Consider the following 15,105-nt stretch of genomic DNA (forward strand, 5'->3'; position numbering starts at 1 on the left):
ATTTCCGTCTATGAAGAGAGGTAGCTTTTGCTTTTGCTTGATGATTTCATACACAAAAATACGGCACCTTACGCACATGCTAATGTAAATGCATTCAAAACCTGTTTATGACATCTTCAGGAAGGCTTTGGAATCCTTTTGAGTAGCTTTCAATAGCAGGAGATAACTGTTTGGAACAGCTTTAGAGGGGCTCTGCATAGCGAGTGGGGTGAGGTCTAATCCAGAGGGCTGCTGGTGGTTGATTGAGTACACAGCTCAAAGAGACAATCAAATGGACATGGGTTTTTTTTTCGAAAGCGTTTTCAGACCGCTTGAAAGATTATTTTATTGTGTTATGAACAAATGTCAATTAAATTTGACCTCCCATTGGCCTAAGTGCGATAAATACAGTTTGAATTTCAACTTTCATTCAAACAAACAGGGACATTTTCTTCACTAATTATATCGTCATTCCAGATGTAAAGGTGTGTGGAGGAAGGGATGAGGGTAAAAATACTCAAAATTTTGAGTGTGCTTTAGCTGAGTTACAGCTATTAGGGCAGCCCTATTTGTTAATCTTTCTCTTAATTTCCATTTAACCTCAATCAACCTTTTTATTGTTGTTATTTTTTTTTGCAAACTAAAGAGATTTAATGTTTTGCAGTTTATTCTCAATTTTTGACACCACCTAAGGCTTATCATTTAAATGATAAATAAAAAACACAAGAAAAGTTATAGCTCCACTAGCCAACAAAAAATTGAATAAAATGAAAATATATAAAACAGTAAAAAAATATAGTATCAATAATCCCATTGTGACAATATTGCTGTTTAAAGATAAAGATAGATTTCTGTGGAGGTTCTCTGTCATCAAGGTCATGGTGAATTCTTGTTGAAATCTTCTTGTCTTGGCAACTTGAATTTTCTTCTTTCACCTTGAATTTTCTTCTTTCACCTTTCATCGGAGAGCCTTTTTTCTAATGACCTATGGGGAGTTTCCAAATATTACTACCAGGTTTTGGGGTGGGTTTAGATTATGTACGGCGTAATACGTGTGAAAGGTTGTGTCTGAGGCTCTTTCCTCTGGTCAGAGATGTTTTTTTCGTTTTGAAAAAGATGGCCTCTTTGACTCCTCCCTCGAACCATCTGTCTTCTCTGGCCATAATACGGACATTGCTGTCTTCAAACGACTGGTCCTTGTACTTTGAGTGTAGGACCACTGAGTTCTGTCCTGAAGTGATGGCTCTCCCATTGGGCCATTCATTTGTGCAGAGGTCATTTACCTGAACCAATGGGTTTGCAGTGTTCCCCTGAACAAAGCAAGGGCTTGCTCTCAACCTTCTCCATGTATGGGTTCGCCACTATGGGGGCTGCTGGCGAGCCCATGGCCCATCCATGTTTTGCAGGTATTGGGATCAATACCAAAATGGATTTGCACACATGGACCAGGCCCATGTGGACCCTCCAAACAACCAGAAAAGACCCAGCCCCAGAACCATCCCACGCAACATCCATTTGACCCTCAGTTCATGTGATCCAACAGGTTTCACTCTTTTGTTTAGCCTTACCTTTCCACATTCCAATCCAGGTAATCCCACTAAATTGCTCTTTTGTTCCAATGAACGACACCTCCATCAGCATAGCATCACCCCTTACACCTTGTTTCTGCAAATCAACTCTTCCACTTACACAACAAGCCACCATAATCTAGACATGCCCCAGACCTGGCAGTTATATTTGGAAACGCTCCATAGGTCATAAAAAAAATGAAAAAGCCTCTCGGATGAGGGGTGAAACATCTTCAAGTGAAGTCCAGTTGCCAAGACAAGAAGATTTTGCCAAGAACAAAGACAGATAAAATCAATGTTAATTAAAACTAGTTTTTATGTCATTGAAGGTCACTGGTTACAGATTTCTTACGGTCACAACATGCATTGGGTCAATTGGAGACCCTGAATTGCCCAGATGTGTAAATGAGAGAGTGAATGTTTATCTCTATATGCCAGGGTGTACCCTTCCCAATGACAAGAATAAATAAGAGTAGGACATAATGAAATTGTTCTATGTATGTATTCACTCACCCACCCAAATCATTGAAATCAGGTGTTCCAATCACTTTCATGGCCACGGGTTTATAAAATCAAGCACCTAGGCATGCAGACTGTTTTTACAAATATTTGTGAAAGACGGCTTAACTGTCAGGAGCTCAGTGAATTCCAGCATGGAAATGTGATAGGATGCACCTGTGCAACAAATCCAGTCGTGAAATTTCCTCGCTCCTAAATATTCCACAGTCAACTGTCAGCTGTATTCTAAGAACATGATAGTGTTTGGGAACGACAGCAACTCGCTACGAAGTGGTAGGCCACGTAAACTGATGGAGCGGGGTTGGTGGATGGGGTTGGAGGCGCACAGTGCAAAGAGGTCGCCAAATTTCAGCAGAGTCAATCATTACAGACCTCCAAACTTCATGTGGCCTTCAGATTAGCTGAAGAACAGTGCACAGAGAGTAGATGTTCAGCCATGAACAGCTGCATCCAAGCCACACATCACCAAGAGCAATGTAAAGCATCGGATACAGTGGTGTAAAGCACACCACCACTGGACTCAAGAGCAGTGGAAACACATTCTCTAGAGTGACAAATCATGCTTCTCCATCTAGCAATCTGATGAGCGAATATGGGTTTGGCAGTTGCTAGGAGAACGGTACTTGTCTGACTGTAGTGTGCCAAATGTGAAGTTTTATGGAGGGGGGATTATGGTGTGTTGTCTTTCAGGAGCTGGGCTTGGCCCCTCAGTTCCAGTGAAAGGAATTCTGAAAGATTCAACAAACCAAGACACAGGAAAATTCCAGTCTCACAATATTGGGCGAACAGTTTGGAGCTGGCGCGTTCCTCATCCAACATGACTATGCAACCTTGCACAAAGCAAATGCCATGAAGACATGGATGACAGAGTCTGGTGTGGATGAGCTTGACTGGCTTGCACAGAGTCCTGATCTCTACCCAATAGAAAACCTTTGGGACTGAGAGAGAGGCCTTCTTGACCAATGTCAGAGGGTGACCTCACAAATGCTCTTCTGGAAGAATGGTCAAAAGTTCCCATAAACACACTCCTGAACCTTGTAGACAGCCTTCCCAGAAGACTTGAAGCTGTTATAGCTGCAAAGGGTGGACTGATGCCATATTGAACCCTATGGATTAGGAATGCGATGTCACTTAAGTTCATATGCAAGTCAAGGCAGATGAACGAATACTTTTAGCCAGATAATGTATTTATATTTACTACGTATAACATGTTTTCTGAGAAATAGAACAATTTCCTCGCATTTTATACTATCAAGTGCAGACAATTGCTCAAGGACTCATTTAATACAAAAAAATCTAATTCCTGTCATTGATGGATGTGAGAAAAAGCTGATTCTTTCTGCTTTTGAAAATGATCTCAGTGTAAACATGGGTCTTGATCAAGAAAGCTGTTAGTTCTTCATCAGCGTGTCAACTTCAAGAACTGTGAATCATATTTTATCCACACAATGCACCAAAAAGAAAGACTTGACACACAAAGGACCTGTATAACTCGAGGAGCTGTTTCTATGGTTACCCACAGGAGTCAGGGTGAGAAAGAGCAAGAGCGAATGAGTGAAGGCTTGAGTAAAACAAATAACTTTTCACACATTATTGTTTATGGTATGAATACATGTATCTATAATGAAATTGTGGTTTATATTCACACAAAGTCACATTTCTCATAAAGTGAAATCTTATAACTGCTTTTTGAATCACTTTTCCAATCTCTCAATAATATATTAATTATTCTTTCAGCTTAAATGACTAATTCAAATCCTCACTAAAATCAAAACATAGGTTAACCTAAACCAGATAATGCTATCAGTCTAAAAGCAAATGATAATGGAACATTTTTAATTAAGTAACTAAGTTTTGTTGAGTTCCATAACTGTAACCCTGTAAAACACAAAAAAATGTCTCCAGCATTTAAAATACTGTATAATACAATTCTACAGTACTTCTATTAATAATACTATAGCAAGTCACAAATGTTGGGGTTTATGTTGATGCTTCTTTTCTGTGTGATTTTGGGTGTTGTTGGGAATTCTGTGCATGTGGTTCAGGGTGCAATGAAGTCTGTTTTTTTTTTTTTTTACCTGGAATTGAGAAGGAACAGTTAGTTGTATTGCAGGCTTGTGTGGCGTGGTGGCCAACAACAGCTATTGCTCATTAAACAGACGTTTTACTGTCACACGGGTGTTTCCCTGATGCTGCAATACCATACTTATTTAACATTGACACACAAAGACTCATTGAAAGCTATGGAAAACTGTGTGATTATCGGCTGTGGAATATCAGTTAACATGGTGGTTTGATCCCGAGGCAGTATGGTTGGGTGTGCCTCCAATTTGAAAATATAGAAAAGTGTTATTTGGTTCGTGGAAGTTTCCCCACTCGGTGTGTTTATGTGTGCGTGAGTGCACATGCTACTTTTACCTGAGGCATCCTGTAGCGTTTCGCAGCACCTGTGATGTGTGAAGGTGTAGCTTGCGATCCTCATGATGATTGGGGGAGGAGTCCCAGTTGGAGTGGGGGATAATGACGCTATTGGTCAAGACAGCAAGAGCATCCTGGATGATTGGCATTTTCAGGGCGTCACATGATGAGAGGTTCCAGAGCACACCTACAGATAATATCAAATCATAAATGTGAAAATTTGACTCTGTGAATTGACTTGTTAATTTTAAGTAACACACTATACACACACACACACACACACACACACACACACACACACACACACACACACACACACACAAACATACATATATATATATATATATATATACCTGTATAAAGGCATTTTTTAAAATACTCTCACACTAACACAAATACTCTGAATACTAGTATCAATACTAGCAGTAAGCTGTTAACAAGTACATTTTCAGATCATCTAACTGTACAATGTTACCCAAAAGTATCCAATAATATATTCATTGCTTTCCATATCTATTAACCAAATTAAAACAAAGCGGAAAGATGATTTTGCTTCATCAACCACTCCCATGATGGTTCAAAGAAGCAGTGTGGGAAATAGATTGGGAATTGATTTCAGCATGCAGGGAAAACAAAGGAACTGTGAATTTAGAATGGATTCACCAAGGCACTGAATGCCGAAAGTACTTCAGCAAACATAGTTAATTTGAACATAACTGAATTGCTGTGAAAAAAGAATATTACTGTGGACTCTATTAAGTTGGAAAAGTTCTGCAGCTACAGCACATTACTGTTTACTCTGAAGCAATAAAAATCTCCAATTACAAAGAAACAGTTTTACATCAGTGTGACCAATCACATTTGTAGAGAAAAAAACAACCGAAAAACTACTCATTGATCCAAACTTTCTAAGGCTTGTATATTCCATTAAGTTAAATGTAAACAGAGTACATTTTAAGAGTTGTTACATTTCTATGGAAATGATCTATCTAATTGAATTGTCTATTGTGCATAGTGAATGTCAGATAAATCTGGCTTTCATTGAACCTGCATTTATGAAACGTGACCAAAGAGATAAACTGACTTTGAACATTTGTCAGTATCTAGCTTGTTAATATCCCCTCCTTCCCTTCCTTGTTCAATTTCTTCTGAAGAATAGAAAATATCTAAAAGGTTTTTCTATTCTCAGTTCATCTCTTTTTCCTATTTTCGCATGTGTATATTGTTGATCTCTGCACCATGCTATTGTAACAATAAAAATGATCCATCCATAACAAAGTGTTTTTATAACCAGTGCTCAGAATGCATTAACTTAGGATATTTTTGGTCATCCTCTCAAACCAAAAAGTAGAACTACCATCTCTCTTGTTGATAAAATGTGACCTTCATTACTGAACCACTGTCCAAATATATATCTGACTATTGTTAATCCCAATGCTTTAATAGGGGCTTATGGTGTCAAGATATGCATATCATCTTCTCATGGTCAGCCACACAAAATGCCACACATGTCATGATATGTGAAAGAGAGGCTGGAATCGGCACAGAAAAGTAATGTCAAGGACACTGAAGTTACCTTTAGATAGATGCTGGAAGAGAATTCAACAAATACAGTTTCATAAGACAGGATGTGGAATATTTGATACTAGCATCTCTCATTCATCTGATCTGTCTCATATTTGGTATGCAAAGAAAATGATTCTTGAAATGTGAAAAGTGAAAGACGCTTGGTTTATTTACACATATTAAAACATTAAATAGTCAAGAGCAGAATGACTGCATATGAAACGTGGAGTTAAATAAATTAGGTTGAAGTGACTGGCCTCATTTAATGAGCTTACACAGACAGAAATGGAGAAGAATTAGAGATGTTGGTTTTGTTTGTAGCAATAAAATAGTGTAAAACAAACTTTAAATTTGTGTTTATATCAAGTCCACCTGAGTGGCAATTGAGTGGCAATTCTCAATTCACTTAAGAAATTGTGGGGATATTTCCACTTTAAAATATACACATTTGAGAAGAAAACCATGTATTTTACCAAATCATTTTTTTCTTGGCAGCGGCAAAAATAGAATGCAAGAGTGCCTAGTAGGGAGTTAGGAAAAGCTTAAAAGAAGATACAACAATGCAAACAGAAAAAAAAGTTCTAAACTCTACAAGATAAGTTGGGAAAGTGAAAAAATAGAGTGTAAAAGGGTTTGACTGTTTGTACGTGTGTCTCTGAGCTTCTGAGGATCAGAAGAAGAGGGTGATAATAAGGCGATGACCTTCTTTGCTGTTTGGCAGCAATCAAATGCTGAAACCTGGCTTTTGAATGAGCATTTGTATGAGCACTAATCAGCCTCTTGTTTTCCCTGTTCTGTCCCTCCTTTCATGAACCCTTTTCAAATGAGAAAAGAAGTTGACATGCATACGCAAATCCAAACATAGACACACATATTCACAAAGATGGATAACCTTCACTTTCAGAAAAGGGTAAAGACACATTGACGGCCTCCATCAGAAATGCTAAGTGCTCTTAAACATCAAAAAGCGTGTTTTTTGTTTGTTTTAAATGTAACGGCTAAATACAAAGACAAATTGGAGAGCACATATTTCTACATTTGCAAATAGTGAAAATAAGACAGTGAGCAGAGGGAAAAAAGACAGAAATTGCATTTTCCAGGGCAGGGATATTTTGTATTTTGTCTTCTATTGTCTGAAAATTGCAAAATTGTTTCTCTCTCTCACACACACACACATACAGACACACCTGCTCTAGAAACAAAGATCTGTAATGCTTCACTAAGGTCTGTATCCTTATGGGTATAACAGTCAGGTGACCAGTAGACGATGACATCATACTGAATCCTTTGTGTGTGTATCTGAGCGTGCATATGTTCATGTTTTCCTTTCTCTCTCTCTCTGTCTCTCTCTCTCTATTAGTCTCTCCTTGTTCTGACTGGTTCCCTTCAGACACTTGACGGACAGTTTCCGCAGAACTGGGTGGTTTGGGGAAATAGGGAGATGATTGCATGAATTCATGAATAAACGAGAGTATGACTTGTAAAGTGAGAGTGACGCCTGTTCGGATTCAAGTGGCCATGTTTTATTAAACAGCCTTCGTCTGTGTAGCTTTATGTGAATTAGATAGCTTCAGGGTCAGAACTCTGTGATGGGTAAAACCAAAGACGACAGATTACACAACTTACATCTCCAGCAAAATTTGCGGATGGTAAATTGGGAAAGAAATATTGATTTTCTGGGTGACATTGTATGTGACAACAGGTTAACAATTGCTGTCTTGACCCCAGAGTCATGAAATCTTTTCCCCCGAGGGAAGATTCAGGAAAATATTTGTCACCCTCCTGTTAGGTCATCCATTGAGAGCAAATTGTCTTTTGCCTATAGTGAAGGTTTCACCCTCACTACGGTGTTCTGCAGTGAAAATGCTGCAGTGAACTACCATAATAATTTCGATGAAGTTGTCCCCAAGCATTATATGAAAGAATTTTACTGACTTTGATTTAAATTAAAGCACACAGCAAATGCTTAAACAATAGCCTGAACATGGGAATATAGAATGAAACAGTAATCCATGCCTCAAAGAAGTCTAAAAGAAAGTGAAACTGTTTTCTTGCTAGCTGTAGAATTTAATATACCTTTGTATACTTTTTTTTTTCTATTACAAATATCAAATTGTAAATGCATTGCCTTTTTTATTTGATGTTAGGACTATTTATATTTCTGTCGCTTCCAAAAGCAGTAAAACATAGGAAATTACTGTTGGAGTAAGTAACTCTCAACAGCTGTATTGTCTTGGTCTGGAAAATTGCATTTAATATCCTGTCTACTTTTCAAACAGCAACAACACTTTCAAGTAGAGGGAAAGTACAGCATTACACCCATAACAGCCATCACGAGTTATGAAGTGAAGTTATATTTACGTATTGGAGATTTGACGGTCACTTTGCAGAAGCATCAGCTTGACAGTGGCTATGGTATGTTATGCCTCACAGCCTCAAGGTGAGCCCATGAGCAGGGGTAGCATCTTCTATTGACACCCAAAGCCTCTGCATCGACCACACTCTGACTGACAGAGCCGGAAGCCTTGACTTTGTCCTATCTGCCTCACCCTGAGACCCAGGAAACCAATAAAGCTTGTCTAAATTCAAACTTCCTAACATTGAGAGACATAGAGTAAACTGCTGAGGGAAGGTTTTCGGGTCACTGGGCACACACACACACACACACACACACACACACACACACACACAGCAACATACATGCTTACACACATGCAAACATGCACATACATACACACACCCTATGTGCTTCCCCTAATCTCCAACATTTCTTCATCTAAATGAGTAAGGGCGCCTTGACAAACGGACAACACAAGGGCAATAATGAAGAGGCTGATTTGTTATGACTTGAACTAGACCACTGTTTTAAATGAGTTGGGCATCTGCTTATGTCATTTGTAAATGTACCACGGCTCCCGATGATTCTCTTGTGGTCACAAATTGCCATTGTCTTGCTGTCAAATCATTTAGGCCCAATTACCAATGAAGGTTAATCTTGGAGTTGTGAATTTGCTTGTGCTAGAAATTCAATCCTTTTTTGTAACAACAGTGTTCAGGAATTAAATGCTGTTATTAGTTGCTGTTGTGTTGTTTGGTTTTGTTTTCAACCCTTAACTTACAAACATGTTTTATATGACTTTTGCAGCAATAGCCCAAGGAAGAGAAAGTTTGTATGTACTCATCTGGGAGATGCCCATCACAACCACAGTCCAAAAAATTCTATCCAACATCACTTGAACTAAAGATGTAAGAGGTGGGTAGAGTGTTATTTTATTTATTTGTTGGCTTACAGTTATACAGCTGGTATAAAGCCCGATCTTTCTGGTTCAAAGCTCTTTTGCCACCCAAGGCTATTGCATTTCTTGGAATTTTTTTAAATAAATCTAGCTTATACTTTTCCTTCATAAATGTAGGGGATGGAAACTGAAAAACACTTTGAACTAGTTCAATTTAAGAAGTTATAGCAGTTAGCTTTGAGATATAACTACAGGTACCAGATAGCAGATATCTAACAGATTCATAATTTACCATAGTTTCTATGTTTGTTTGTATTGTATTGTTGTTTATATTGTATTAGTTTGATTTCTGAGCTTTCATTACATGTAAAGAACAGGCAAAGAGGACTAAAAAAAAAAATTCAAATGTGTCAATAGGCTATGCGCCAAACACCGCTGTGATATATTCTCTCTCAATTTGTGCAAATAAATGGATGAATAAATATAGGAAAAGGCATTATTAAATGACATCTATAACTTGTAGGCCACATCAGGTGCTACACCGGGCAAACAAAAATAAATGACTGTATATTGAAATTAATATAAGCGAAATGCTCATCATGACAATTCAACTGCTGAACTTTAAGGTTAAGTTAGGTATGACAGTATTTGACTTGGCCAGTCAGCAACGTTATTGACCAAAAATTATATAAACAAGATGGAAATGTGCCTAACAGTACAAAGGACCCTTGTTCGATTCCAACAGAGTGGAGTTCTCCCCATGTTCTCCTTCCAGTTTCCTCCCACAGTCTAAAACCTTGCAAGAGGTTAATTGGAAAAAAAGTGGGAAATTTCCCAGATGTGATTATAAAGGAGTGAATGGTTGTTTGTCCCTATATGTAGCCCTGCGATTGACTGGAGACAAGTCTGCCCTGCCTCATGCCAAATGAGAGCTGGGCAAGAGGCCCTGAGGGACAGATAAGCCATAGATATTGGATGAAGGGATGGACAAAACTTACATTCACTAATGCTTAATGTGTTCAAATACCAGAAAAATTAAGAATAATTTAATCCATCTCCAATCCTAGATGGTCGGTGACGGTTGTGGACAGACCGCACATACCTTTGTGGCTACAGGGCGGCCCTTGTCCATGACAATTTTTTTGCGTGCCCATGGGTGGAGGTGCTTGGCTTCTTGTAATGTTCCTTACCATTAATAGGTCCCTTTGGTGGCAAATCGGTGCCGTCAAAGAAAAAGAGGGCATTTGTCGTGTTCCGGCCTTAATTGGACCAGTCTAACATGTTGCATGTCATGGGGATGAAGGAGACGGGCCTGATCAAGCCGCCTTGTTCAATCTATTTATATTTATATTATTAGAATGTGTTACATTTTAATATCCTTGGTGGCAGGCTGCAGCTTAAGTATTTCTGAAATGTCCATTTAATACATCATAGCCTTTTATGTGTTTGTGGATTATGTGTTCCCCCTGTCATGTGGTCATGGTGCTGACTGCCTCCTATCTGTAGGTCCGTCTAGTCGTATGTCAGGGTGACATACGACTGGTTGGTTTGATCTTGTCTAGCACGTGTCCTTGTTGCTATTTGCTCTCTGCTTTCATTAGAGACTTGGCAAGTTACTTTTGAGTCGGGTATTTGATTTTACCTTTGCTGCCTAGTTGTTTTCTGTTTATCTCAGAGACTTAGCAAATTTTGTTTTTGGGATACGGTGACACTTTGAACTGGGTTTTCTGGTAATCAAACATTACATTCACAGGAATCTCGCCTCTGCATTTTTGGGCTTATTCACCATTGCCTGGCACTGTCCGCTCATCATTGTCATTTCTGAAACATGACCCTTAAATGTAAAATTATTGGCTGTAAAAGTTGATGCCCCATCATTTGTAAAGTACAGTATAGTAAATACTTTGTGCTGAGATTATTCATCATTTAACCGATGGGCATGAGAAAGCGGGCAATATTACAGTTCATTCAGAAAAAAATTCACGCATCCCTTGTCTTTACCTGCTACATGTTTGCACTGAGGGAGAAAACTGCAGAACCCAGAGTAAACCCACATAGACACAGGGAAAACATGCAAATTCCAAACTGGAAGGCCCCCTGTTGGAACTGACAGCAGTGATATAGAGATACTAACCACTGCACTACTGTGCTGCCAGAATTATGCTGCCATATCATTTTTACTTTACTTTCTCAAGCATATTTTATTATAGCATGTTACCACTTTATACCACACAAAACCTGGCAAATGGTGAGAAGATTTGGGTAGATTAATATCAATATTTCAATGGTCATCTTTGAATTTTATATTTTCCACTCATCCGTCCCTTCCCATTCATATCTTTCCCTTGTGTGCTTTCAGCCATATTGCCTTGTTTCTCTGATGTTGGTGTCAAAAGTACACAAAGTCTGGAATATATGAAGTTTACTGTTTCCCTCGCAGTTCTCATACCTGGCTGATATCAGTACTTGAGGGATCTGAGAAAAGGTAGAGTCCAAACTCCTCTCTAACTCGCTTGTTGTCAGTGTTATGATCTGCTGGGTCTCATTCTCCTCGGAGAGTGAGGAGACGTCTGGGTTTGTGTCTAGGGATGATGCTTGTGCTTCAAGATGAGTGTCATCCAACTAGGGAACGATTGGACTGGAGGTTAGGCGAAACACAAGGGAGGTCCCTGTCTTTATTTATGTGTGCAGGTTTTATGTGCCTATTTGATTTTAAGGAGGAGTATGAATAGTACTTTATTGTTCGAATCGTCGGGTACTCTCATACAACCCTGTACATCTTTTGTCTCTGATGTAAACCAGTGAAAAAATGGGACTTTTGTCTGAGAAAAAGAAGGAACAGTGATACGTAATCTAGTTCACTGAGCTACAAGACAAATTGGTAATCATACAAAAATTTATGCAGGGATAAAGAGTGAGTGAAAGTGCGAAGGTAGAAAGGAGGTAGTAGAAAACGGTGATGCGGGTACAGGGGAGAGGACAATCGAGAAAGGTGATGACAAAAGAGTCAAGGAGAGGGGAAACTAATGGAGACAAGTACTGCTTGTAATGTGAAATATAGGAGCTTTTGTGTATGTTTTTAATAAAGAAAGAATCACTATCTGCATTTATGAGATGCAGCATGTGAGTTCTTTCCTTTCATCACCAACTATGTATCCAGTCTACTTTAAACCAGGCGTGGGTATGTCAGGCTTTTAAAGAAAGTGTGGTGTCATTTTTTAAGTACTTTGGATGAGCTCGTGATGTATAAAAAGAAGCTTTAAACAGGAGACTGTGACTACATGAGGGATGGGATGTTAGTGACAATAATAATGCATCCCAGATGGCTATAAAGCATGGTTCACTGCAGAAATACAGAACCTAAAAAAATTCCCCATGATCATCTAAAGTGTGGGAGTACTTCAGAGAAAAATTGTTGGTTTGTAAGCTCTGATTCACGCACTGTATATGGATTATGACAACAGTACAACTGCAATATATGGTCACTTGAGGGTATGTCTACCAAGCATCCTTGCTTGCCGTGGCAACAGCAACAGAGCACCTAACTTGTTCACTTAAGATGATGGGAGAGAGAATTGATTCCACTACTCTTTACAGTACCGTGTAAATATTTCAAAATATACTGCTCAAAAAAATTAAGGGAACATTTAAACAACACAATGTAACTCCAAGTTAATCAAACTTGTGTGAAATCAAAGCGTCCACTTTGGAAGCAACGCTGATTCATGTTGACTTGTTTTAAGGACCTTAAATCAAAGTTGGATCAGCCTGTCGTGTGTTTTTCCACTTTAATTTTGAGTGTGACTCCAAATTCTGACCTCCATGGGTGTAAACGTTTGATTTCTATTGACAATTTTTGTGTGATTGTGCTGTCAGCACATTCAACAATGTAAAGAACAAAGTATTTGATACAAATATTTCATTCATTGGGATCTAGAATGTGCTATTTAAGTGTTCCCTTTATTTTTTTGAGCAGTGTACATTTGCATCTGTATTCTGAACTATGTATTAACTTATTTTAGAAAAAAATAAAAGATTCAAACATTTCAAGTTTTTAAGTGTATGCTAGGAAATATTTTGTAGAAATTGAATCATGATTTTACTGCATTTCTTAGTGACTTAGTGAACCTTGCCACATATCAAATGACCAAAAAATATAATCTAGAATAACATATGAGGTTTGGCTGAGTTCTGATTGGATAGCAAGTTAACACATTTATAGATTTTCATACTGTATTTATGTACACCAATGTACTTCTGTTTATTATTTTCATCATACATGCAGGATACTAATGATAGTACATGGCTGAATAAAAAGTATTTTCTTGGCGTTGATCATGACATGGTCTCTTCTATTTGGCCTGGCGTTGGTGACTTGCACATTCAAAATTTGCAGATACATTTCAGACTTTCTAATAAATACAAAAAAAATATTGTCAATTTATATGTGTGTGTGTGTGTCTGTGTGTGTGTGTGCTTGTGTGTGCTGGATGTGGAGGAGGGGACCAGGAAACAGCCAAATTCAACAGTTGGGAGAAAAGTCTTTGTTTGTTTTAATTCTTTTGTTGTTGTTTTCTTTTAGCAGGGAGGTAAAAGTGTTGATTCTGGTCTCAGGCAGATTTTAAGACAGCTGCACTGCAGTTTTTCCTCTAGCAAATTAAACCATATGTTTGTTTATTTTTGTGTGTGTGTGTGTGTGTGTGTGTGTGTGTGTGAGAGAGAGAGAGAGAGAGAGCGAGAGAGAGAGAGACAGAAATAGAGAAAGAGAGAGACCTTTTTTAATCATTTGCTATGCAAGCTAGTCTACACATGGTGAGCATATTTCAGTTAATTGCATTTTTGACTACAAAGCTAGGTTAGGCCCGTTTGAATAGCATTTAAAATCTTTGGGAAGTGTAAATATAAAGGTATAAACCACCCAAACACACAATAAACATGTGAATTTTTGTGATAGCTACCAAATATCCAGCTTTTTTGTTACAACGTACAACTTTGAATGGCATGTTTGGATGCAAAGTAAATGGGAAAATCTGTAAAAGAAAAAGACTGTAAAAAGAAAAAGAAACTAAAGTACCAACGCCTCCTATAAGAACTACTAGGATGTATTCATTTCCACGTTTCTAAGGTCACTTCATAATGTGTAGACATGATTTTTCCTTTCAGCTCGTCTGCTTGTTTGCAGGAGACATCGATGAATAATTGCTGAATGTAATTACAAACATAACTTTTAAACATTGGAAACCAAATCCTGTGACGCATATTCACAAACACACACACAGCTGCTCATTATTATTGCCTTTCCATGGGCTGTAGAACCAATATCAAGCTGGAAAAAAACTCTAGCTCCGCACTGAGAGTACCCATATGCTCAAGTACAGTATATGACTGCATCCCTCTGTGCATTTCAGTGCAACAATGAGGACGCCATGTTAGTTTTTGATGTAGCACTACGAGATATATCATAGATTATCGACATTTTAATGGAAGGCAAATTGTAAAAAAAATGTCGAAAGAAATCTTGATTAATTATGTTTGTGGGTTTTTTAGTATTCAGTCTGTACATGTTTGTCCTGCACTGTGTACATGCATCTATTATCATCATTATGTATTTCATTGTCATTATATATTTCTAAAATGATGCTGATATCTATACAACTTAATAACATTTGATACAGATGTAGGTAAGGCAGAATTACTGTGTTATCTGAAAAAAAAAACATCAGTTGTAACAAGTTATTGTTGGCTGTTTTACAGCATTTTCTTTCTTAATCCTTTTAAGTTTGTGAAGACAGTCTGTACTTAGATACTTAATACCATCT

At 38.1% G+C, this 15,105-nt stretch overlaps 1 protein-coding gene across 3 annotated transcripts in view; it reads right to left on the bottom strand.

Annotated features, from left to right (window-relative positions):
• The window catches only part of ctnnd2a (catenin (cadherin-associated protein), delta 2a), a 282,667-nt gene that overhangs the window by 58,404 nt on the left and 209,158 nt on the right, over positions 1–15,105 (bottom strand). For all 3 annotated transcript variants that reach the window (XM_086151388.1, XM_086151386.1, XM_086151387.1), the window contains exon 15: positions 4,485–4,671. In XM_086151388.1, coding sequence (XP_086007514.1) covers positions 4,485–4,671 — 187 coding nt within the window. The remainder of the gene's footprint in view (positions 1–4,484; positions 4,672–15,105) is intronic.

Source organism: Fistularia commersonii, chromosome 8, assembly GCF_037954325.1.
Source record: "Fistularia commersonii isolate RoL2024-O1a breed Wild chromosome 8, RoL_Fcom_v1.0, whole genome shotgun sequence".
NCBI classification, from domain to species: domain Eukaryota; kingdom Metazoa; phylum Chordata; class Actinopteri; order Syngnathiformes; family Fistulariidae; genus Fistularia; species Fistularia commersonii.